The following is a 26,902-nucleotide window of genomic DNA, read 5'->3' as shown; positions in this document are numbered from 1 at the left end:
CCAAATGTATCCGAAAAACTCTCTCCTGTATAATCTGCTTCCTCTCGATTCCTGGTTCTACCAGGGAGGTAGGAGTCTAATCTTTGGTTCACGAACGTTAACCATGAAATCACAAGGCAAATGGGAAGAGGGGAATGAGAGGAGGCAGCAGCTTGAGGTGATGTCCGCATGAGATAGCCTGATCATCAGCAACGAGAGTGAAATCAAATACAGAAGAGTTGTGCCTAAGAGGATTTTGGTAAAGCATTTTAAGTTCGCTTGAATGAAGAAGGAACAGACCCAGCCGTGCAAGGCAAACCAGAAGTCAAGCAATCTCAATTTGCAGCATCAGAGGGTTCACTTTCCTGAAAGCCAGGAGGACGGCTCAGGCTCTCGTGGAGCATAGAAAGTCTGTCTTACAAGGAGCCGCCAGCATTTCACACATGCTACCCTTATTCCTTGCTATGAAGTCTCATGTAGAGGTTTCACACTTGAGCTAATTGGATAGGAAAGGTCACAGTGGTGGCGTGGAGAACATCTCGTATAAAAGACGCCAGCAAAGCCCATCAGGCTCTGTCCTGCACAGCTACTGCTTTGCTAGGAAGCCATTTCCACCAGCAAAGAATTTGAAGACCAAGATAATTGTGGCACATTTGAAGGTCAAAACACTTGAGGGTTTAAAACAGCAAAGACGCTTAATTTAGACCTCCGTATACACAATTCTGACAATTGTGGAAATATCCCTGAACCAGAGGACAGCAAGTTAAGTGGAGAATAAAAAGATAATAAAGAGAAAGCAGGGGAAAAAAAAAAAAAAAACAACAACAAACACACTGAAAAACAAAACCCATGTACTGGCTGTTACCACGAGTCTGTGCAAAAGCAATGGCAGCGGCTCCCAGGGAGAGGTCATTACTGATGGACGCTGGCCCCGGAGGAACAATGAGCACTGTATTTCAGAGGGAGCTGTGACGATTAGGAAGGACGCCTTTTATGAACTTCATTTAATATTCCACTTAGCACAAAATGGTTCAAAAATGAAATATTTCTTATGCCAGGGATTAACTGCTCCGCCGGTCCAGAGTCTAGGCCTGGCTGAATTCAGCCCTGGACACACGCCCGAAGCTGGCTTTGCCAGGGGCCTAGTGTTTGCCTTTGTTCCAAAGTCCAATGTGTTGCGACTGAGGTTAGAAGCTGTGCCCTGAGACTTCCTCGGCTGGGGCTTTTTGTAAAGGCTGCCTGGCTCCAGGCCCCACGGCTCCGAGGCGCAGGCTGCCTGGCCGGGCCCCTACCTGTGGATGAAGTTCTTCTTCTCCAGGTACTCCATGGCTGACGAGATCTGAGTGGCCATGTACAGCAGCACCACGGCGTTCACCTCCTGCCGGTTGCACTCCCTCAGGTAGTCCAGCAGGTTCCCGTAGGTCATAAACTCAGTGATGATATAGAACGGGGGCTCCCGAGTACAGACCCCTGCCAACAAGACACTGAGGACTTCAGCACGTGGCTCTGCTCCCACTGAACAAACAACTGTCTAAAGAAAAAGCCTTCTGAGGGATTCTGACTCTGCTCCTGAGACCTGGGCCCAGCTTCTAGCATGGTCCCAAGCACCCATGTTCCGGGACTGTGCTCACATGGGAGGTACATGGCCAGGCTCCTTTCTTCTTCTCAAGCCAGTGAACTTGAATTCACACAGGGAGAGGCTGCCACAGAGTTCAGAAGCAGACCTGGCCCCAGCCCAAACGACCTTCACCACCGTCAGTTTACCCCCACCAAATGGTTATGTCTACTTACAGAATCACTTCAGTGAGAAAACTCTTGAAAATTCTCAAGCTTCAGAAACTAACTACAGATGTGCATTTGACTGCTCTTACGTATCCACTTAAAATAACTACATTCTCTCTCTTGTACTTACATTTGCATATGTGCCCATCCCACACAGGCCTCATCTGACCAACGGCTGAGCACTGGTAGAGCACAAATGTTCCAATTAGGCTTCGTGTAATGAGCCGCCCGTGCATCTTCCCCAGCGCCTGTGTCACCCTGCGGGTGTGGTGTGAGACCCTCTCTACAGAGCCCCAGGCCTACTCACCAAGGAGCTGGACCAGGTTAGGGTGTTTGATCTCTTTCATGACTGCAGCTTCTTTTAAGAACTCTTCCACCTCCATGGTGTCCTCCTGCAGAAGGAAAAGATGACGGTGAAATTATTTCAGCAAGTGCTTTTAAGTGGGTAAGTACGACTTGAATGGTTAATACAAGCTGGAGCTTTAACGCAGGCTCCTCCTGGGCTGCCTTTTGTGATGGCCACATTGTTACAGACAGGTTCCGTAACAGCTGACCAGCAGCCTGATGACACAAAGAACTTTCCCCTTGGGGAGCAAACTTTTGAATTCTCCCCCAGAGCAACAGGGCAAAGCTGGCTTGCATGTGCAGACAACCTGCTTCTGGTGCCTGCTAGGCAGGCCACACGTGTTTCCCCACCTCTTGGGAGTCCATGGTGGTACAGGAGAGCTACATGGGCAAACACCGCAATCGTAGCATTCTTTCCCCAGGGAACCTGGTTTCCAAGGGGTGCCAACACACTCAGCATAAAAACATCACCTGAAGAGTCTGAAATGTACCTCATGTAAGAGAAGAGAACCTGGTGACAAGAAAGAGATACTGCATCACAAAGAAGAGCGATGTCTCAAAGTATGGTACCAAAGAGGATGCTGAACTGCTCTGGCACGTGGTCATGGGCTCTTAATGAAGCAGTCATCACTGTCTGTCAGGTCAATTACTCAGAGTCTAAAATAATCCTCACCAGCAGCTCCTCTAACAACGAATTCACAAGGATCATCAGTACATGTCACATTTTAACAAGTCCACAGCATCTAAATGCCAAGAGGGAGAAAAAGATGGAGCTTGGGCCCAGCACAGACAGGCCATGACTTCTACAGGTCCTCGCATCTTTTTAGTCTGGGCTCAAGTCTGAAGTGCTGTGGCACTGAGCCCTGGGGACAGCCCCATCACACAGAGCCTTTACCTTGGCCTACATCAGTCAGCCTCTTTTTGACCAAAAAACGCTACTGTCTACTGAACCAGCCATCAAAAAAAGAAGCAGGTGGGTATTAAATGATATGGTCTGTTTGCTGTGAGAGCCTGGCTACAAAGTCCAAAGACGGAAGTGAGATGCCTCCAAGCTTACAGAGTTTGGAAAGACTGTACAGGGAACAGGGAGTGAACGTCTTAAAAACAAGGCTCCCCAAAGAGGAAGGCTTCATCAACTTTCTGTGAAATGTGGAACCTTATATGTTCTGGCCCCTTTGGGAGACAGCGTCCTGACAGTCCTGCTTGCTGTGGCTGCCCTGGTTACCCCACTGCTGCGGGGGAGGCTTCCAGAGGACGGGCCAACCTTTACTTACAGCAAACTTGCTTTGGCCCATCCTGTTTACAAGTGAAGCATGACCAATGAGGCTATGTGTCAGCCCATTATCTCTTAGCTCAGGGCTCCCTGAGACTGAAACTTGGAAACAATTTATTGCTCTTTAAAAATGGTGAGCTGCTCTTAATGTCAATTAAACCTCGTTGGTAGTCACCGTGCCAAGCTGTCCGAGGGGGAAAGAGCTCACCCCTGCAGCCACCCCATTGGCCATTTAATTCTTCTGAGTCCTCTCTGCTCCTTAACGTGCTCAGCAGACCATGCTGCTTTTGGCATGGAGTGCTCTGATTTACCAGGGTGACACGCTAATGTCAAAGGCTGGACAGTGAATGCCTGCCAGCATCCAGGGATTCAATGCTGCTCACGTACAGGACTGGGGCTTCAAGAATCTTGCCTGATCAACAGTATGGTTAAAAAGTAGCTCTCAAAGGAAGCTTTCTAAACAAGTGGGGTTTTTCTTTTTTGAAGACCATGTAATAAACCACACATAATGAAACCATTTCATAAATGTCATTTGCTTTTATAGCGACTGACCCTCTTCTAAGAGACCCATGTTATAATCTTGAGAGGCATGCACATGCACAAGGAGCATGGCTTTCAAAGGCAGCCCTCTTCTCATCTGTCCCTCACACACACACAAACACACGGGAGGAAGGTATAAATAATTCCTTCTTCTTCTTACAGAAAAATCAGTGTGAATTTGTCTCCCCCTGCTGGAATCAGACCTAGTTCAATTTTTTTTTTTTTTTTTAATTTTTTTCCAAGACGAAGTTTTGCTCTTGTTGCCCAGGCTGGGGTGCGGTGGTGTGATATCAGAGCACCGCAACCTCCGCCTTCTGGGTTCAAGTGATTCTCCTGCCTCAGCCTCCCGAGTAGCTGGGACTACAGGCATGCACCACCACACCTGGCTAATTTTGTATTTTTAGTAGAGACAGGGTTTATCCATGTTGGTCAGGCTAGTCTCAAACTCCCGACCTCAGGTGATCCGCCCGCCTCAGCCTCCTAAAGTGCTAGTATTACAGGCGTGAGCCACTGCGCCCGGCAGTTCAATTTATTATTTTAACTATTAACAATAGCCAGCTGAGTGTGGTGGCTCACGCCTGTAATCCCAGCACTGTGGGAGGCCCAGGGGGATCGCCTGCTTATCCTGCAGGAGCAAGTACAGCTGCACGGCCTCTCTCCCTACGTGTGGCCCACCCTGTGCAGCCAGAGAGCCACTGCGTGCAGCTGCCAAGTGTACGGCTGCCCTTCCTTCTTGGCCTCTTTCTGAAGCTCCCCAAATAACACCCATTTCCTGGGAGAAAGAAAATAAAGCTGAAACACACTGTGCTAGGTGGAGTCAACGGGAACTCTCTCAACACCACAGGGGAGTGCAAACTGATGACACAGACTCCTTGGAAGGCACTTTGGCAGTATGGTCAAAGGCATAAATGCTCATGGTCCCTGATCCAGAAGTTCTGAGAAGCTGACCCACCAAGAGACTTTCACATATATGCAAATCAGGATAATCCCTGTGCTGCTGTTTGTAACAGCAAAATACTGGCAATAAGACAAAGGCCCACTGAAAGTTGGTACATGTTAAGAATATATCCACACAAAACCAAGACAACCTTCTGTATATTGATGAGGATACATTATGTGGACAACAGAAAGCAGAGAGCAGCGTCTATAGGATGCTGTCCCATGCTTAGGAAAAGGTTCCCATATGTGGACTCGGGACAGACACAGAGCTCGAGGGTGGGGGGGCATTGTGTGCATACAGTACCTATTGGAAAAAATATATTCTGTACGTTATTTTCCACTGTCTAAGTAGTAAATCTGTCAGTGAGCTCATGAGTCAATCTAAATGTCACAGCCAGATCAACAGCGGTCTTTTCCAAAGTCTGTTACTTAGAGGACTGATCTTAGAAAAAGGAAAACAAAAACACTGCTGTCCAAACTTTGAACACAGCTCATTTAAAAACTGCAGCCTTGTAGCTGGGCACAGTGGCACAAGCCTGTGATCCCTGCCACTCAGGAGGCTGAGGTGGGAAGACTGCTTGAGCCAGGAGTTTGAGGCCAGCTGGGCAACACAGTGAGACCCCGTTCAAACACCTCCAAGACATTAGGGCTTCTTGTACGTGACTGTGGGTTTTCTTAAGCACATCCTCCCTAAAACACAGATAGTAAGACTATGTCCTGCCCGAGACTGTCAAAATTCAAGGGTGCAGTTCCCAAGCAATGGGCCTGTGCTGTAAGTCCAGTTTCCCATATGCCAGGGTCAGCCCAGTGTCCTCCTTTTTTCCTGTTCTCTTCCCTCTTCCTTCTGCCGGGAAGGTACATGACCCAAGGCTGCTTTCCTTGTTCACTGAGGAGTCATGGTTAAAAGTAGGCCCTTGCTCCCCCTGCTGGCAACGGAGGACACTGGCTCTGCCCTTGGAGAGGCCAGCAATAGGAAATGGGCAGGATAGGTGGAAGCTGAGAGACCCAGAATCGGCTGAGGGAAGGATGCTTGGGCGCGGCTGCAAGGATTTTCCAAGGGTTCTGAAGAGGAAGGTAGCTCATAGCCACAACCTGTAAAGGAAGCGAACGGGAGAGTAGGGGAAAAGTTGATCTTTTTTTTAAAAGGCATAACTATGGCTTATGTAAATTTTTATGGTGTTTGAGAAATAAGAATCTGGTTTCAATTTAAAAAAAGAAGAGCTGAGCTGTGGAGCTGAGTGCTCGGGCTCAAATCCTGATGCTGCCACTCCTGGCTGTGTGATGCCAGGCCGGTCACTTAACCTCTCTCTGCTTCCATTTTCTCAGCATTAAAATGCTGATACAGGGTGAATGTCCCTTAACTGAAATGCTTGGGACTAGAAGTGCTTCAGAGCTCAGATATTCTCAGATTTTGGAGTATCTGCATTATGTAGTACCAGATGAGCACCCCAAATTTGAAAATCCAAAATCTGAAACATTCCAATACGCATTTCCTCTGAGCTGCATGTTGGTGCTCAAAAAGCTTTGGATTTAGGAGCAGGTAAGATTTGGGAATTTTAGGGTTTGGGATGCTCAGCCTGGAAGGATCTTAAGGTCGTGAGGAATCAATGAGATGCGGCATGTAACAAGCATGGAGACCTCTGCCAGGCACACAGCAAGGGCATGGTGAAAGCCGAATGTTAGCCACTGCCATGATTTAGAATCCACTCAAGAATTTCAGCTGTTTGTGTGTTTGTTTTTTGGGAGACAGGGTCTCACTCTGTTCTGCAGGCAGGAGTGCAGTGGCGTGATTACGGCTCACTGCAGCCTCAACCTCCTGGGCTCAGGTAATCCTCCCATGTCAGCCTCCTAAGTAGCTAGGACTACAGGCGCACCACCGCGTTTGGCTAATGTTTTGGTATTTTTTGTAGGGGCGGAGTTTCACCATGTTACCCAGGCTGGTCTTGAACTCCTGGACTCAAGCAATCCACTGGCCTTGGCCTCCCAAAGTGCTGGGATTACAGATGTAAGCCACCATGCCCTGCAATTTCAGCTTCTATAGCAAGGGTAAATGCCCAATATTGGCACTAATCTTATTTGGCAAAAAGGCAACATACTGCAGGGCTGTTTTTGCACACGGCCAGGAGGAAGGAGGGCTCATTTATTTCGCAGCTGCTTGGTACCATATTTTCAGTTAACGCACCTCTAGAAAGGGACATATTGCCTTTTCCCTAATTACATACCACTCTGGGTGACTGCCCACAGAAATCCATGCAATGATATCCTGTAATTCTTTTTTTTTTTTTGAGACGGAGTTTCGCTCTTGTTACCCAGGCTGGAGTGCAATGGCGCGATCTCGGCTCACCGTAACCTCCGCCTCCCGGGTTCAGGCAATTCTCCTGCCCCAGCCTCCTGAGTCGCTGGGATTACAGGCACACGCCACCATGCCCAGCTAATTTTTTGTATTTTTAGTAGAGACGGGGTTTCACCATGTTGACCAGGATAGTCTCGATCTCTTGACCTCGTGATCCACCCGCCTCGGCCTCCCACAGTACTGGGATTACAGGCTTGAGCCACCGCGCCCGGCCTATCCTGTAATTCTTTACCAACTGTGAGATTATAAGTGAATTAGGCTCTTGGGAAAAATTATTAAAGTATAATTAACAGCTAAGTAACAGTGTTAGTAAAGCACATTCTGAAAGGCACCCATTTTAGATTCACCGATGTAAAAAACCCATGCCCCAAACCACACTGGTCTCCAGTAGGTTCTCATCTCCTCCTTCAGCCGTTCAGAAAATAATGCCACAGCATCATCTACTGAAGCAGCGTTTCCTCTAATGCCCAGTTGCACAACTTGATCTCTGAAGTTTTCAGACAAGTCTTCACTAGTTGAAATCTCGTGTATTTTGTGCTTTTAATCCTCATTTTACAAATCCTGGTAAAAGTGTGGTGAAGTCTAGGCCTTTCCCAGTTTGCCGGGCTGGTCAAGGCCCTATTTCTCGGGTCTGGTCTTCAACCCTGTGCAACCCAAGGAGCTGGGGCACCTGCACAGCCCTGGCCCTACACTCACAGTCTGCGGTATGCTGGGCAATGGCTGCTTTGTTCTTTCAGTTCTTTCATTTGAGGATAGTGAACTAAACTGCATATGCGTAAAAGTGTGGCTAGAGGTATAAAAATCTGGTATCTCCAAGCCACAAGCGACCCACATTTGTGGGGACTGCTGTATTTACAAGACACCCGCACTGAGTCCTGGTGCTCTCTAAGGTAACAATCTCTGAGAAGCTGAAATCAGATCGTGTCATTCCTATGCATCGATTCTCTGAATGGCTGGCTCCCCACTGCCTCCATAAAATCCTAGCTCCTTAGCCAGGCCTCAAGGCCACCGTGACTCACCACTGTGCCTCTCGTTACCCCCCAGCTCCTGTCCCTCGGCCAAGCCATGCTTATTCACCGCAGCCCACCACACACAGCTCCCCAGTCCCTCCTTCGTTCACCCCCGGTGGCGTTCCGAGGATTGCTGTGCTGCAATCCTTCTTGCTCCTACTACCTGGACCACCCCATGCCTCAGGTGAAGAACTGTCCCATTCATTTTCTAATCCCGGTGTTGAGCCCAGGAACTGTCAAATAGAAGTGAGAAACCTGAAATTTATTCAATTAAGAAAAAGTCTGCTGGGTACGGTGGCTCACACCTGTCATCTCAGAACTTTGGGAGGCTGAGGCAGGCGGATTATGAGGTCAGGAGTTCAAGACCAGCCAGGCCAACATAGTAAAACCCTGTCTCTACTAAAAACACAAAAATTAGCCGAGCATGATGGTGTGCGTCTGTAGTCGCAGATACTCGGGAGGCTGAGGCAGGAGAAACACTTGAACCTGGGAGGCAGAGGTTGTGGTGAGCCAAGATCACCCCCCTGCACTCTAGCCTGGGCAACAGAGCCAGACTCTTGTCTCCATAAAAAGAAAAAAAAAAAAGAAAAAAGAAAAAGTCCAGGGCCAGGTGTGGTGGCTCAGACCTATAATTCTAGCACTCTGGGAGGCCGAGGTATGTAGATCACTTAAGGTCAGGAGTTTGAGACCAGCCTGGCCAACACAGTGAAACCCCATCTCTACTAAAAATACAAAAATTATCTGGTCTTGATGGCAGGTGCCTGTAATCTCAGCTACTTGTGAGGCTGAGGCAGGAGAAGCACTTAAACCTGGGAGGCGGAGGTTGTACTGAGCTGAGATCATGCCACTGCATTCCAGCCTGAGCAAGAGTAAGACTGCATCTCAAAAAAAAAAAAAAAAAAAAAAGAGGAGAAGAGAAGAGAACGAGAAAGAGAGAAGAGAGAAGAGAAGAGAAGAGAAAGAAGAAAAGAAAAAGTCCTATCTGAGAAATATCCAGGGTCCTTAAGGTGAGCCAAAAACATGTCCCCACCCCAGTGCCAGTCCTGCCCCTGGTGTGTCGAATAACAGCATCAGGAAACCACCTTTGGTTTCTAGGACTAAAGGATGTGATCTTTTCTCTAAAGCAGGTGCTTTAATCCAGCCAAAGATCATACTTCCCATTTCACTATGCCTTTGAGTGACGGCATCAGGTAAGTCACAGGGTCCCTAAAAGGCAGGCATGTGGCCACAGCAGTCTCAATGTGTGCACCTGACTTCTGAGACACATGCACAAACTAAGCTCTATTTTTCCCAGAGGTGGATGTTTCAGTTTTTTTCTAATAGCTACAAAAAGGGGCTCCCTCTCTTGATTTCTGTGCAAAGGTCAATGTAATCAAAGTTCATTTAAAACAAGTGGAGATAATGTAAGTCAACACTAGGGGGCGCCCTCACCACAGGGAAAAGCCTAGATCACATTTTGAAGAACACGGAGGGCTGAAGATGAAAATTTCCTTCCCTTGGCATCCTAAGGATTTCAAAGAACTTCAAAAGAAGAAAAAACATGTCTGGAAACTACAAACACTATTCATTAGTGGAGAGGGTGAAAGTCGCAGTTAACAAGAACGGACGGACTGTATCTGAGTTGGTAAAAAGCGAGTTTCCCTTGACACCTTTCTCGCGGGGGCACTTCCAGCTCTGCCTGCAGGAGTCCGGGCAGCTGCAGAACTGGAAGCCACTGGTGATGCCTTCCAAATCGGCCAACAAAATTCACACAACAGTCAAACACATTTTGGTTACATCTTCTTTCAAAACTCAGAGATCCTTTCTTCCTCCTTAACTCTCCGTAGGAAGTGATCTCCATGCTGCACAAACAGAATGGAAATCCACGGCTTTAAGAGAATCTTGCCATAGAATGAGAAAACTTCTCCAAATGACTCATCTTTTACACCAAAACCCCTCCAAGCTTGTCAGCTCTCACCATGTGTGGAAACACGCTGGGACTATGAGAATGATTCCACTCCTATGAAGAAACAAGGATGACCTAGGACTGAAAAGTCAATTCCTTGGCACCAATGAAGCCCTCAGATGACAGGTGGAAGGCAGGCTTCTGGGCAGGTGCATCGGGGGCTGCCCGCAGCCGCCTCACCCCAAGTACCCTGGGCGCCCCGGCGGTCCCGGCCTACCTTCAAGGTCTTCACGGCCACTGTCAGGCTGTACTTCTTCCACACGCCCTCGTACACCTCCCCGTACTGGCCCCCGCCCAGCTTGTGCTTCATGGTGATGTCGGTGCGCTCCATCTCCCACTTGTCATAGTTGGGGGACACACCGTAGACAGTAGGCTTGTTGCGCTTGGGGGCTGGATAATGGAGCGTGGTGATGAGCCCGTCGGCCACCGTTGAGTGATGATGAACCAACTCCGCCAGGGTGTTGAAGCGGCTCTCGGAGGAGACGTAGAGCTGAGGGAAAGAGGGAACAGCTTCAGCCCGCAGAGACAGGCCAGCTCAAAGGGCTCACGTGAGGCAGTTTGGCTGAGCCTTAATTCACTGCACAGCAAAACCTCAGATAAGCGGTTCTCCATACAGGACCGAGTGTTTAGAAAACCACTTCTGCTGTCTTTCTCTCTCTGTGCTGTAACTTACTTGCTCAAGCAGAGACACGATAAAAGGTCCCAGGGCCTCTGTACCTGCTGCTGCTCCCTCTGCCTGAAATCTCCCACCCCCCTCATCTTCCATGCCCAGTTCTCACTTCCCGTTCCAAGGCCAGTTTAAATGTCGGTGAAGTCTTCCCCAATCACCCAATCTAAAACCACCACCGGGCACGGGTCGTCCTAGCACCTGTCTTACTTCTCGGCACTGGACCCACCACTAGCTCATAATTTCCTGTTTATCTGCTTAGTTACTGTCTGTCTCGACCTAATAGCAGGGAAGTTTCATGAAAGCAGAGCCCTAAGCTGTTTTCATTCCGATGTTGGGAACAGGAAATCAACATGTAACAAGTACTCAATAAATAACTGTTGATCAAATTAGCACACAGTAGAACTTGGTGGGTATTTGCTGGTAGGAAAGAAGAATTTATTTAATTTGTAATTTAAAGGGAAAAAAACCTAGAATGAAATAGTGATTAGGAGATGAAAACCACTAAATACATCCAACATGAGGAAGCAAAAGGAAGGATTTACGACACAAGATCACCACGTGGTCCCCACGTGAGAGCCACAGCAGGTGAGGACCTGGGGGCAAACCCGGCATGCAGAGTTCACATCTGGACACAACGGAGATGGAGAGGAAGGAGAAAGAGCAGGCTGGCAGAAAGCAACAGGGGGTGCCAGCTACCTGTTTTCTTCTCATTGGTGTGGCAAGGGAATGCTTCCTTACCAAAAACAATTCCACGTTAAAATCCACACAAAATATCTGGACTCCAGGCACATAACTGAATCTATTGGCTTGCTCAGGGCAGCCAACCATCACTGAAGGTGAAAAGATGACTTAAAAACACGACTGGGCATCCAGAAGCCTTGCCCAAACTGCAAAGACGTGGGGAGAAGAAACAGATTTGGGATAGTGATGATGCTTGGGACGAGAGGGAGAGAAAAGGGAACAGGATCAGGCTTCGCCTATAACTGTTATACGTTATTACTTGAAAAAAGAAAAGGGTTCTGGCTGAGAGTGTCTCTTTGAGGATGAAAAAAAATGGGAAGAAGCAGCCTGAAATATACACAGCTGGGCCAAGGCCTTTGGCTGTGGGTTACATCAGGCACCACTACTATAGGTCTGTAATAGTAAATAAGAAAAATATTTTTAAAAGAAGGTCGCAACAAAATGTACAAGTCAGTCCCATCGACAACTCTCAAGAAGCTAAAAAGGATTTTTCAACAGCGAGGTTTCTCTTTCGTTTTGCTTGGGGAGATGACACAAGTGCATTCCTAAAACTTAGGCAAGCCAAAGGCACACACTTTGGGGTTATAATCTTTTGGTCACAATCTTACTAAAATAAAATTCTGAGAAAGGCAAAACTTGTCCAGAAAGATTGTTCCACCCTGGGGAACTTGCTCCTGGTATAAGCAGTGTGGCCTGGGGACACTGGCTTATCACTTTGTAAGACAGGGCCTCTGAATGGCAGGACTTTTCAGGATGTGGTGGCCCCGATTGGATTCTTGAGAGCTCTGAAGAGAAGCGTCTGAGTGATTTGCTCTAGGGACATGCCATGGGTCATGCTCAGACCCACGAACGCGCACACAGGAATGCGTCGGGGAGCGGAAGTCGGCCCCGCTGAGGCTGCCGTTAGCTTCACACCCACACAGTGATGTCCACTCACTGGCTTCAGTGCTAGTCACCAGCACAAGTGCTGTACACAAAGAAAACTGAGTGCACCGTGGGGTCAGCCCCAAGTCCCCGCCCCTCCGGAAAAGTCTGTCAGCTGTCTAATGACTTCACTGCAGGTGGCAAGTGCTCCCACCCCTCTTCTCCGTTAGCTCAGCGGATGGCGTGTTCCCCACCAAGGAGACTAGAGAAGACGTTCCTGGAATCAGAGCACCACTCCCACCTTGGAAATCAGTGGCACGGTACCGGGTCACAGAGCCCGTGTGGCCCCAGGGCAGGGCACCTGGGAACAAGTCTCATTATCCCTCTCTCCCCTCCGAGCAGGAAGCACACAGGCCTCAAAGGAGTGCTCCCCAACTGGTGGATCAGGTCCCTTCACTCCAGCATGGAATGCTAATGGCTCCCCTAAGTCCTAGTTTGTGGCAGAATTTGTTCTTGGGCTCATTTGATTCCCCCATAGGTTACTGTGTGAGAGATTTCAGTTACAGGCGGTTTCACTGAAAGGCCCAATTTTATCCTTTTCAATAATTAAATTTACAGACCTTGTGACTTAGTTCATTTTTCAACATAAAACTTACATACTGACACTTACTAAATATTAAAATCATTTTCCCTCAAATGCATGGCATATTCGGTTCACAGCCGTCTTCCCCATGTCCCATTAACAGTCAAGGCTGGCACTTCCTTCTGATTAGTTCTAGTTTTTGAGCAGCATTTGCTGGGGAACTGTGTGATCATCAGGAATTCGTGGCATGTTCAGGGAAGAAAGTCAAGTTAGTGTCATGAATGTCATGTCATTGTGCTATGCACCTCGTTCCATTAACACTCAGGTGCTCGGCCAGGGCTGCTGCCTCTCCCTAATCATGCATGAACCTAAAGGATAGGACTTGTCAAAGAAACTCTTAGAACAGCGTTTTGCAGGGTGCAGTGGCTCACACCTGTAATCCCAGCACTTTGAGAGGCCGAGGCAGGCAGATCACGAGGTCAGGCATTCGAAACCAGCCTGGTCAACATGGTGAAACCCCACCTCTACTAAAAATACAAAAATTAGCTGGGCATGGTGGCAGGCACTTGTAGTCTCAGCTACTCGGGAGGCTGAGGCAGGAGAATCACTTGAACTCGGAAGGCGGAGGTTGCAGTGAGCCAAGATTGTGCCACTGCACTCCAGCCTGGGCAACAGTACAAGACTCTGCCTCAAAAAAAAAAAAAAAAAAAAGAAACAGCATTTCTTCTGACAGGCCTAACGGAGTTTAGACTTGTGCAACCTTTGGCTGCCTTGGGCCCTTGGACCCGAGAGTCCCACCTCAGACATACTGTTTACAGGTTGCTCAGCCAGGAACCTCTAGTCTCAGAGTTCCCCCGAGAGCTGCTCACACACAGCGGGAAGGCAAGCCCTGCAGTACACAAGAACGGTCCAAGCTCCTCCACAGGGCAGGTGAGCCATGTGCCTGCTGAGCCGCGGTCAGGGCGGGTAAACCTTAAACATCCAGAAGGCTGTGCAAATGGTCCCTTCCTGCCACTCTATTGAAGTTTCGGGCCCTGGATCTGTCACTGCAGCAGACCATGAAAATAAATGTCAACTGGGCAAATTTCTTTCAAGAAGGAAAAGACTCTATTAGGGCCTAGAAGGAATGGAGGAACATGACAGTGGCATCTCACAGGAGTCAATGAGGTGTGGACACAAACATCCAGAACTAAGAACTTTAGGCGGGAGGCGGTGAAGAAAAGTCAATCTTCAGCTCTGCTAAGTCAAAAGAGGGTTACAACTTTGGGAAAGTATCAGAAAAATGAGAGGCAAATCCCAGGCTATCCAGAGATTTTTGAGACAGTCAAGGCTCCCAGGAAATGGCAAAGGCTCAGTTCAGCACTGGTCCCTTCAAGAGTCCAGCTCAAAACCCCCAGTCCCCAGCTCTGAACCTTGAGCTAGTGGTCCTGGGCTGACTACTGAAAAGCTCACAACACGAGAAGAGAGGCAAATAAGAGCCAAGAGGGTGGAGGCAGAAAGAAATCCTTTGGGGCCTCACAGAAGAATCTTCTAAATTCAGTTGTTTTCTAAAGATTAGCTAATTTAAAAATAAGAACTAAACTTATTCAACCCCAGCCTGTTCCTCCTACTAGTATTAAATTTTCCTCTCCCAAAAAAGGGGCTGGGCATGGTGGTTCACGCCTGTAATCTCAGCACTTCGGGAGGCCGAGGTGGGTGAATCACCTGAGGTCAGGAGTTCGAGACAGCTTAGTCAACATGGTGAGACCCCATCTCTACTAAAAATACAAAAATTAGCCAGGTGTGATGGCACATGCCTGGAATCCCAGCTAGTTGGGAGGCTGAGGCAGGAGAACTGCTTGAACCCAGGAGACACACGTTGCAGTGAACTAAGATCACGCCATTGCACTTCCAGCCTGGGCAACAAGAGCGAAATTCCATCTCAAAAAAAAAAAAAAGAAATCCAAAAAGGATTTCATCGAAGTTCTGCTATGTGAGCAGCATTTTTTTTAGCACCAAGCCACAGGGTCACAAACACACAGCGGTGGGAACTCCCTCTAATGATGTTCTGTCATTCCAGCGATATGATCCCACCCAACACATCGCCCTCCAGTGCGGCCCTCACAAGAAGGAACCTCTTCAGATGGTCTTCTAGATGACGCTGTGGGCTCAGGAGTCCCCAGGTTCCCAGACAGCTCATGGGAGACTCTTTGCCAGGAAGGGAGAAAGGAGGCAAGATGCCAAGGAAAGTGTGATGCGTTGCCCAATGGGGGACACTGTCTGGTCAGATGAGCTCCTTGTGCTCTACCTGGAATGAAACAAACTCACCTGGCACATACGAGCTTTTAGACAGAGGCATCTTAGGCAGATTCTCCTCCTTTGAATGAATCTCAAATTCTGCAAATCACGTATACCGTATGTAGGCCTTTCCCTGCCCCTTTGAACAGTATTTTAGACCAACCCCTAGCTAATGAGCTGTCACACTAGATCATGCCTGCCTGCATCTGTTCCAAGGTTGCTGATTAAACAGCTCTAGGGAAAAGAAACCATTATCCTGTTCAGTACAAACCTCAAGTGATTATCTTGGTGCAGCATGACTTGCCTGGGATAAATAGCACAGATGGGAAGCAAGCTGTCTGCTCCAGAAAATCACCCCCCATGGGCGGTACACTCTGGTGCTCTGATTCACTAGAAAGGTACCCTCATGGTCTGAAGGCTCTTTCAAAGGGCCTTGCAGTACATCCCTCAGAATGGAAGGACGTAGCTCCACCTCCAGGATAAGAACAATAACCCAAAAAGCAAGTTGACAGGCCCATGTCTGGTCACACGTGGACAACACGCTCTGCTTGGTTTAGTGGCTTACAACTAGAATTAAAAAAAAAAAAAAAGAAATAGAACAGAATGAAATACAAAATATCAGGCCGGGCGCAGTGGCTCACACCTGTAATCCCAGCACGTTGGGAGGCCGAGGCGGGCAAATCATGAGGTCAGGAGTTCAAGAATAGCCTGGCCAACACAGTGAAACTCCGTCTCTACTAAAAATACAAAACATTAGCCAGGTGTGGTGGTATGTGCCTGTAATCCAGGCTACTTGGGAGGCTGAGGCAGGAGGATTGCGTGAACCTGGGAGGCAGAGGTTGCAGCAAGCCACGATCACGCCATTGCACTCCAGCTCGGGCAACAGTGTGAGACTCCATCTCACACACAAAAATAGTCAGAGCGTGTTACATACAGTGGGGGCAGGTAAGACTTCATGAAACTTTTGTTATATTGCGAGGGCTGGGTGGTGATGTAAAATGAGTTTTTCTTACAGGGAACCCAGATTTTTTAAAAAGTTTGAAAGCCACCTCGTATCAGCCTTATTTATAATAACGAAAGACTGGAAACAACCTCAAAGTCAACCAGCAGGGGAACCACTGAAATAAGAGACAGTCCCTCCACGGTACACAGTCACTGGTAAGAATGAGGCAGCTCTAAACCTGCTGCCATAAAACACTCTGGAAGGTGTATTATCACATGGGAGAAGCACGATGCAGAACAGCCAGGAGCACGCATCATTCGTGTGCCTTTTTGAATATAAACATCTATATACTATCTATGTCCAGGTAACTCTGGAAGGAACTGGTAACAGTGCTTGCCTCTAGGCAGGAAAAGTGAATTAGGAGACAATTACTTTTCACTGTAATTCATTTTGTTCTTTTGATTTTTTTTAACCATGTGGATGCATTATCTACTACCATATGCCAGGCTTCTGTGGGGGAGGTGCTATTTAAAGTGGTCTTTCACTTTAAGGAAGTTTAACTATTATTTGAATTTTTCTCATTGAGGATGATTACTATCATTGTAAAACATATTTTTAAAAGAAGGAACCTTATTGTAAAAAACGTGTCCAAAACCCAACAGATATTCCACCTATTTTAAGTAACTTTCCAACAACAAAACTCTAGCAAAACAATAAGAGAATCATACCAGGCCCAAGAGCTTGTAATCTCACAGAACCGATCCTCAATAAAGGGTCTTCATGAGGCTAACAGAATGACTCCTACTGTTTACTTGAAAGCTTCCTTAAACATCATCTTCTTGGCTGAGCTTTCTTGCAATAACTTATCAACCCGAGAGCAGGACCTCTGGGTTCACCTGGCCAAGGACCAACTACCACTGCCCCTGCCCTGGGCCCATCAGCCCCCTGCCGGGGTCCCTACCTTGCCATCAGAAGCAGTGTTGATCCTGTAATGGTACACCCTCCCTTCATATCTCAGCGAGATGGACCTCTGGCCAGGACTGCTCTCACTTTCCCGCACCAAGAAGCTGCCATTGATCCCACTGCTCAGCAGATACTCAGCGGCATTGCGGGACACAGGTCCGTGGTACCAGGAGTGCTTCTCCAGGCTGTTGACTGGCGTGATGTAGTTGCTTGGGACCCAGCCTTGGCCATTTTTGGTTTGGGCTTCACACCATTCCCCATTGTGATTATAGCCTAAGACCCGGAGCTTTTCACCTTAGAAGAAAGGAACCAAATCAGACACGTCAGCTTTGGAAACCAGCTTCATTATTTTTTCATTAATTCTTGTATAATTACTAAAAATCCCCAAGTTCCTAAATATCAATTTCATTTCAACAAGTCCACATGAAGATATGCATTTACAAGTGTGTAAGAATACATGTTTATATCTGAAGCTTCCTGTTTGTACTGAATAGATAGGTAACTACATGGCCTCAGTTTTTATCAATCATGTTTATCCAAGTGCTCCGTTCCTAATATAAGACACCATTGTAGGGAAATAACGGGTTTTCTTAGGGGAAAAACTACTTTCAGTATTTGGTCCAGTTGTTCTTTTCAGTATAAAAATTAGGGCAAGTTGTGTTTTTGCTCGGGGCTACTGTACAAGAACTCCTCTAAGGAGAGAAGACTCCCATAGAAACATGCGCTGGTTGTTTCCGACGTCCCTGCATTCCAGACTTCAAAGCAACTCAATGAGCAGAGGGTGGCAGGTCAAGCCTCAATTCCACGATCTCTGTCTCCTGCAACCACCACCAGCTGCCCACAACCCTTTTACCTTTAGTTATGCTTAGAGTGTTATCTCCACTGGCCACAAAATCATACAGTGCAACAAAAAGGTTGGGGTCATTTTCACTGGGTCCAGCGAGAAGGTTTTCCTTGGAGTTCCAACGAGCGGCTTCACTCAGACCCTGAGGCTCAAAGTCCGAGGCTACTGGCCTCTGAAGGGCTTCTGGAAGAGAAAGGGGGGCACAGAAAAAAGAAAAAGGAAGAGAAAATTAGGAGAAAAGAATAGTTTTATTCTCAGAAGCAAAGAAAGTTTGTTTCCAACATTATACACTCCTAATTTATTTCATTTCTTAATATCAATACATATTATTATTATTAAAGTGGATTTTCAAAAACTCTTCCTTTACTAAATCTTGTAAAAAACATCAAGTATTTTAATTCCAAGGTGGTAATTATTGTTCCCAAATAGATGGAGCTTCTAAAATTCATTCATTCAGTATGAGTTTAGTCAAATGAAAACTGCCGATCCACATGTCTTTGCCTTTTGCTTTGAAATATGCAGTGAGCCAGGTGCAGTGGCTCACGCCTGTAATCCTAGCACTATGGGAGGCCGAGGCGGGTGGATCACCTGAGGTCAGGAGTTCAAGACCAGCCTGGCCATCATGGTGAAATCCCATCTTTTGAAAAAAATAAAAATAAAAATAAATAAATAAATTATATATATATATATGCAGTGAAAGTTTCCTGCTTTAGCTGGGCGCAGTGGCTCACATCTTTGGAGCCAGCACTTTGGGAGGCCGAGGTGGGTGGATCACCTGTGGTCAGGAGTTCAAGACCAATTTGACCAAGATGATGAAACCCTGTCTCCATTAAACATACAAAAATTAGCCAGGCATGGTGGCGCACACTGTAGTCCCAGATACTTGGGACTTCTGCTGAGGCAGAAGAATCGCTTGAACCCAGGAGGCGGAGGTTGCAGTGAGCAGACATCACGCCACTGTACTCCAGCTTGAGTGACAGGGCGAGACACTGTCTCAAAAAAAAAAAGAAAAAAAAAAAGAAAAGAAAAATCAAATAGTACAGAAGGGCTTAAAATGGAAGACAAATACTTGCTATCCCAGTCCTGTCTGCTCCCAGAGGCAGAACTGTTTTTTTGGTGATCACCCCCACCTCTCTAAGTATCAGCTAGATCACTGGACACACACCTACACTGCTTGTTCTTCCAGCTAGGACAGCGCCTCTCAAGGACCTACTTCACAAGACAAGGCTATTAATGTCTCACCCTTCCTTCCAGCTTTCCTGCCCCCATAGCCATCCTCAAATATGATCTTCTTTACATTTTTTTTTAACCTTGTAGAAATTATTATTGCAGAATAGAAAAATCTGTTACTAAACTCTTCCATGTTTTATCTGAAACAGATTCTAAAAGTTGGAAATTAATCAACAGCTCTTTTAAATTAACAAAATGTGTGAATATTATTCATTACAGGGTCAAACAGGTTATTATTTGTTCCTAATGTTTCTTCTTGTCTTTTTTTTTTTTTTTAACAGTGCTCAAATTCTCCAGAATTTTTTTGTGATAAACACAAGGTGTAGACAGGTTCTTTGATTTGCAAACCAGCAAATCAAATCACCTCAAGTAGATCTTACAGTTGAGGAACATTGTGGGTGAAATCCAAAATACTCATTTAAGGAATTACAATTTAAAAATCACTAGCTGGGCTGGGCATAGTGGCTCACACCTGAAATCCTAGAACTTTGGGAGGCCGAGGCAGGCAGATTGCCTGAGTTCAGGAGTTCAAGACCACTTTGGGCAACATGGTGAAATCCCATCACTACTAAAACACAAAAAGCTAACCAAGAGTGGTGGCGGGGTGCCTGCAGTCCCAGCTACTCAGGAGGCTGAGGCAGGAGAGTCACTTCAGCCCAGGAGGCAGAGGTTGTAGTGAGCTGAGATCTCGTCACTGCACTCTAGCCTGGGAGACAGATATAAGACTCAATCTCAAAAAAAAAAAAAAAAAAGAAAAAAAATTTTAAAAAGCCATAAAAATAGAAATCATTAACTGAATTAAACCTTCAGGAGATGTTTCTCTGAAAGAGTAAATCCCAAATTATGTCACTATGATGTCTGGTAATTTTTATGATCTTAAAAAGAAAGGCCAGGCATGGTGGCTCCCGCCTGTAATCCCAGCCCTTTGAGAGGCCAAGGTGGGCAGATCATCTGAGGTCACGAGTTCAAGATCAGCCTGGCCAACAATGTGGCGACACTCTGTCTTTACTGAAAATACAAAAATTAGGCCAGGTGCAGTGGCTCATGCCTATAATGCCAGCACTTTGGGAGGCCGCGGAAGTTGGATCACCTGATGTCAGGAGTTCGAGATCAGCCTGGCCAACATGGCAAAACCCTGTCTCTGCTCTACTAAAAATATAAAGATTAGCCGGGCGTGGTGGTGGGCACCTGTAATCCCAGATACTCAGGAGGCGGAGGCAGGAGAATCATTTGAACCCAGGAGGTGGAGGTTGCAGTGAGCAGAGGTCGTGTCATGGCACTCCAGCCTGGGTAACAAGAGGAAGACTCTGTCTCAAAAAAAAAACCCAAAAACAAATGAGCTGGGCACGGTGGTGTGCGCCTGTAATCCCAACTACTCGGGGGGCTGAGGCAGAAGAATCAGTTGAACCTGGGAGGTGGAGGCTGCAGTGAACTGAGATCGCCCCACTGCATTCCAGCCTGGGCAACAGAGTGAGACTCCACGTCAAAAAAAAAAAAAAAAAGAAAGAGAAAAGAAAAAAAACAGAGAGGAAAATCCTAATTTGAAAAGAATTGAAGGATCTATCAGATGCTTGAGTCAAACACAAATGGTAACAAAATTATGTTTTAGTTTTCCTGCTTTATGGATTTAGAGGATCCCTAAGCATCCTTTCTTGGGTAATAATACCATATCAGGGGTGGGCCTGATTCTGAATTCTCTTTAAAAAAAAAAAAAAAAAGGGAAGTTTTCCGCCAGCGGACCGGGAAGTCGCTGAAGATAGAGCGATGGCAGCTCTGGGGCCCTCGCTCTGGGGCCGACCTGAGGCCAGTGGCCCCCCCCCCCCCCCCGGTAGACCGGACTTGGGTGACAGGCTCTGGGTTCCCGAGGGATGGAAGGGTCTAAGACGTCCAACAACAGCACCATGCAGGTGAGCTTCGTGTGCCAGTGCTGCAGCCAGCCCCTGAAACTGGACATGAGTTTCAAGATCCTGGATCGTGTCACCATCCAGGAACTCACAGCTCCATTGCTCACCACAGCCCAGGCGAAACCAGGAGAGACCCAGGAGGAAGAGACTAACTCAGGAGAGGAGCCATTTGTTGAAACTCCCACCAGGATGGTGTCTCTCGCGGATTCATCCCCCCAGCCAGGTGCCTACTACTTCTCAGCCCCCTATTCTTTGCCAAAGGCTAGTAGAATTTTAATTAAATCCAGGAATCAAGACCTGGAGCCAGGTGATGAGAGGCATCATCACCTAGCCTTTTGGCCCTTTTGAAAAAGATGTATTCCCTATACCTGGCCCGTCACCCAGTCCAGAATGGATTTTTTCCTGTAGCCATTCACACAATGGGAAAGACAGTAGCTCTAATGACAAAGTATTGAGAAAAATTGAGGGAGGGATTAATCACTAATAAAAGACATGGGCTCTTGAGAAGTTTCAAAATCGCAAGTGTTGTTAGATGTGCCCTAGTTCTCATATCTGCAGGTAAAGAGGTTGCTGGCAAGGGGTTATTTTTAAATAAAGGGTTAATATTAAAAAAAAAAAAAAAAACCCCACCTGAGAGACTAGACTAAACTTCTGCAACATGACCAGAGAACTTTCAGAAATGGATGTGCTCTAAAATATCTCTTTGGGATAAACCAACAGAATATAAGTAATCAAGGTCTTCAAGTCTAGCTTCTGTACTACTAACTGAAGTCAACCTTAGGAACTATTTCTCTGAAAGAGTAAGTCCCAAATTACCTTACTACGACATTTGGTAATTTTTCTGAACAGTGAGGGCAAAGATAATTTCAAGAAACAGGGTCTTGTAACACTGCCATCTCCTAGAGTGTGGAAGAAGCTTAGTGACATGTTAGGCCCCTTTCCCGAGTATTTACGCTGGCTCTAGAAGTACACCTAGTGCCATCACTATTAGGGATTATCAATGTTATTAAAATATGTGACCCCCACCCCCACCTAGTCTACGTCGGTGTGGAAGTCTTGACCGCAGGGCCAAACACTGTCCTTTGAAATGTGGGTATGTGGGCTGGGCGTGGTAGCTCACACCTGTAATCCCAGCACTTTGGGAGGCCGAGGAAGGCAGATCATCTGAGGTCGAGTTTGAGACCAGACTGGCAAACATGGCAAAACCCTGTCTCTACTAAAAATACAAAAATTAGCTGGGTGAGGTGGTGCACACCTGTAGTCCTGGCTACTTGGGACACTCAGGCATGAGAATTGCTTGAACCCAGGAGGCAGAGGTTATATAGTAAGCTGAGATCACGCCACTGCATTCCAGCCTGGGCAACAGAGTAAGACTCCATTTCAAAAAATAAAAAAACAAAATGAAATGTGGACATATGATCAGAGCTTGACGTTTTCTTCTGTAAGGCCTACCTATAATGTGAATGTATCATCTCACTTCCAGCTTCAGTTTCCTACACACAGAGGGAGAACTTAGAGCTATTCACTAAGCATTCCCACTGCCGAAGCTTTCTAAATTCCGGTAATCCATTCCAATCATTTATAGTTGTCTTACACTGAATTCTGTAGTAATTTTTATAAGTTATCTTCCTTTGCTGAGTCTTTCTAAAGCATTCGTCTTAATTTTCCTAGAAACAATTCTCTTCTCACACTTGCATTTCATTGGCTTCATATTAACCAAGTAATTGCAACAACAGATAAATTTGGAATAAACACAACTGGCTCTCGTGGACAGGAGCATGTGCAGCAGCAGACGGTGGTAGTGAGGCTAACCTATCTCGTGTGCCATGGGGCATGGGGACGAGGGGGGCATGTTTTATAAGGAAGTGAAGAGTGCTGGTCAATTTAGCAAGTCAGTCAAGTGGAAGCCAGTTAAGAGCTTCCACTGCCATTACATTAAGAAAAACCACCAGGCAGAACATTCTTGACACACAAGGACTTTACATGCCAACAAGAAAAAGCAAAATCCCTCCAGTACGGAAAAAAATAGACAAAGCCATGAACAAGAAATTCACAGAAAATTTAAATTACTATTAAAGGCTGAGCACTGTGGCTCACACCTGTAATCCCAGCACTTTGGGAGGCCAAGGCCGGAGATCACTTGAGGTCAGGAGTTTGACCTTGGTGAAACCCAGTCTGTAATAAAAATAAAAATACAAAACTTAGGCCAGGTATGGTGGTTCATGCCTGTAATCCCAGCACTTTGGGAGGCCAAGGCGGGCGTATCACAAGGTCAAGAGTTTGAGACCAACCTGGCCAACAAGACAAAACCCCGTATCTACTAAGAATACAAAAATTAGCCAGGTGTGGTGGCATGTGCTTATAATCCCAGCTACTTGGGAGGCTGAGGCAGGAGAAACACTTGAACCTGGGAGGCAGAGGTTGCAGTGAGCCAAGCTCACGACACTGAACTCCAGCTTTGGAGACAGAGCAAGGCTCCATCTCGAACAACAACAGCAACACCATAAAAACTAGCCGAGCATGGTGGCTCACGCCTGTAATCCCAGCTGCTCAGGAGCTGAGGTAGGAGAATCACCTGAACCTGGGAGACGGAGGTTACAGTGAGCCAAGGTCACGCCACTGCACTCCAGCCTGGGCAACAGAGTGAGACTCCATCTTAAAAAAAAAAAAAATTACCATTAAACATGGACAGTATGTGAACTCTTGATAGTAATCAAAGAAATGCAACTTCCTTGCCAAATTTGCAGATACATCTTTTAGACACTGACAGCCAGTGTGGGTAAGATTTCAGAGGGGCACTCTCACACAATGCTAATAGTAGGTGTATATACTGAGGGCAACTGGAATATGAACCAAAAGTCTATAAAGAATTTAACATCCGATTCACCTCTAGGAATTTATCCTAAGTGATCAACACAATGATTTCTATACACTAATTTTAAATAACAGCACAGAAAAAGGGAAGTACAAAATATCTACCAACACAGGATAAGTTAGTTTATGCTGCACTCATACAATATATTTTAAAAGCCACTCAAAATATTTTTGGAAAAATATTTAAATTTGAGAATATACGCACAATAATATATTAAGTGTTTATATTACAGTCCAGTATAGAGGCATGGTTCCAATTATGAAAAAAACTGAAAAAAGACCAGGAATTTCACCAAACTGTGAAGAGTAGTTAACTCAGGGTGGTGGGATTATAAGTGTTTAAAATTTACTTTTTTTTTTCCCCTTGAGACTGAGTCTTGCTCTTGTTGCCCAGGCTGGAGTGTAACAGCAAGATCTCGGCTCACTGTAACTTCCACCTTCCAGGTTTGAGAGATTCTCCTGCCTCAGCCTCCTGAGTATCTGGGATTACAGGTGCCCACCACCATGCCCAGCTAATTTTTTTTTGCATTTTTAATAGAGATGGGGTTTTACCACATTGGCCAGGCTGGTCTCAAACTCCTGACCTCAGGTGATCCGCCCGCATCATCCTCTCAAAGTTCTAGGATTATAGGTATGAGCCACCATGCCCGGCCTTAAATTTTCTTTATACTTTTTTATATTACTGTATATTTCTCACAATGAATGTGGATTGTTTTTATTACCAGAAAAGAATGAAAAAAAAAAAAAAAAAAACTAGAAAAACATTAATAGAAGCCAACTGAAACTTTTTTTGTTTTGTTTTGAGATGGAGTCTCATTCTGTCACCCAGACTAGCGTGCAGTGGTGCGATCTCGGCTCACCGCAACCTCTGCCTCCCAGGTTCAAGCGGGAGCCTCAGCCTCCCTAGCAGCTGGGATTACAGGCGTAAGCCACCATGCCAGGCTAATTTTTTTTTTTTTTTGTATTGTTAGTAGAGACAGGGTTTTGCCATGTTGGCCAGGTTGGTCTTGAACTCCTGGCCCCAAGTGATCTGCCCACCTAGCCTCCCAAAGTGCTGGGATTATAGGAGTGAGCCACTGTGCCTGGTCCTAAACTTACATAATTGAAAATTTAACATGAAAAAGCACGCTGGGGAGGGAGGGTCCCCTCAGGCTATCTTGAAAAGGCACTTGTGTGCCTCCCTCTGGTGCGTCAACCTCATGGTCATGAGCAACAACTTTGGCAGACCAGGCCCACACAGGAAATTAAACCAAAGTCATGAATACAGAAACGCTTTTCTTCTCAAATGCCGTTTTACCTCTTCTATCAAACATTCTGCCACATCTGGATTTGATCAAAGTTACATAATCGGGGAAGTGGCCTGGAAAACACCTGGAATAAGCAGAATGCAGATACCCGCCCAGAGGTGACCATCAACTTGAAGTGTGGGTTAAAGTGGGACAGTCCCGAACATGTCGACAGATGCTGGGAATGTTATGCAAGAGGATGAGGCCTTTGTTAGGAAGGAAAGGGCCTCCCACTGCTTTTTGATTCAACAGGACATCAGGCAATCCAAGGCAGTCTCTCGACTTTCCTCTCCGGTTCTTGCTCTATTCCACAAATTAATGGCCAAAGCCCAAAGGGAAGTATTGCTCATGCATGCCTCTGGACCGAGGCACTGAAGTGTAGCCACAGTCCAACACCAAAACCTTCCAGTCAATTCCCAATCCAGGCTGATGTCAAAATTGACTCACAATGTGTAAATGCCAAGTTACTTGCTTCATTTCATAGTGAACTATGCTCGTCAACCTTAAAAATGATCACAGCTTACAGGGCCAAAGCTGCAGAATGTACTTAAATTTTTCTTGCTTGAGACATGAACTTTCCACCCGTCCCTCTGTCAGGAAGTGAGATCCCCCAAAGAAGTCCAAAGGCTTCATTCAAAAAAAGGATGCCCCAAATAGCTCCCTTCTTCTGTTCTTCCAGCAGATCTTTTGGCTATTATCTTGGGAAATAAAGTTTAGCATCTGCTATTATTCTTAAATTTTTTTAGTAAACATTTTCTGCAGCCTCCTTTCTGAGTCATATTTTAAATAGATTCGAGATCTGGATCTTCAAAAGTGCCTCTCACTCTGCTTAAAACCATATTGTCTGTTTCTTCATAGAATAAAGATAGACTGAAGAAAGAAAAAAAAACCAACCATATTGTCATTTTGTCATAATGTTAACAAAAAGGCTTCCACTCACTAACTAAACTCAGGAAAAGTCACTAATTAGCTGGCTGAGCACCGAGAACAGTGACATCTAAAAAACGCCTCCAAACCTCTAAGAAGCTCTGGCTCTGGCTATGAGAGTATTATTTGGAAATTTTATAAGAACCAGGCCACAAAATTCACTGGATCTGTGCATGATTAACTTGTTTAGACAGTATTCTAAGAAAATGGTTTGGGTCTTTAAAGTACAATTGAAAGATCGTTTTATATAAAAATAATCCTTTCTCAAAGCTGTGAGTCACTGATGAAAAATGTTTACAAAAGATTCTCGGACATGGCCTATCTGGCCTAGACTTCCAGGGGCTGCTGGTGCTGCGCCGGATGCTGGCCAACAGTCAGAGAAGGGAAATGTCCATGAGCCCCAGCACTGGCCAGTTCACAGCCCAAGGGGGGACTTTACCTCCAGGAAAAACATCCCCGGGAAGCTTCCCACCTCTGCCCAACATCACAGCTCACAGCTCCCACTAGAGTGCAAGGTGGCCAGCTATGCAGCATTCATTACTGTCCACACTGCGGGCTCTCCAGAAGGTTCTTGAGACGGTTCTGTGTGTGTGTGTGTGTGTGTGTGTGTGTGTGTGTGTGTGTGTGTGT

General features: G+C 46.3%; 1 protein-coding gene across 2 annotated transcripts in view; it reads right to left on the bottom strand.

Annotated features, from left to right (window-relative positions):
* The window catches only part of ABL1 (ABL proto-oncogene 1, non-receptor tyrosine kinase), a 159,932-nt gene that overhangs the window by 11,859 nt on the left and 121,171 nt on the right, over positions 1-26,902 (bottom strand). For both annotated transcript variants that reach the window (XM_032257614.1, XM_032257615.1), the window contains exons 2-6: positions 18,061-18,234; positions 17,206-17,501; positions 10,384-10,656; positions 2,069-2,153; positions 1,272-1,449 (exon numbers count right to left, since the gene is read on the bottom strand). In XM_032257614.1, coding sequence (XP_032113505.1) covers positions 1,272-1,449; positions 2,069-2,153; positions 10,384-10,656; positions 17,206-17,501; positions 18,061-18,234 — 1,006 coding nt within the window. The remainder of the gene's footprint in view (positions 1-1,271; positions 1,450-2,068; positions 2,154-10,383; positions 10,657-17,205; positions 17,502-18,060; positions 18,235-26,902) is intronic.

The sequence above is a fragment of the Sapajus apella genome, unplaced genomic scaffold (genome assembly GCF_009761245.1).
Source record: "Sapajus apella isolate SASKATOON/1434 unplaced genomic scaffold, GSC_monkey_1.0 scaffold97, whole genome shotgun sequence".
Lineage (NCBI taxonomy): Eukaryota > Metazoa > Chordata > Mammalia > Primates > Cebidae > Sapajus > Sapajus apella.
The sequence above is the reverse complement of the archived record's forward strand: the minus strand, read 5'-3'. Positions and strand labels throughout refer to the sequence as shown.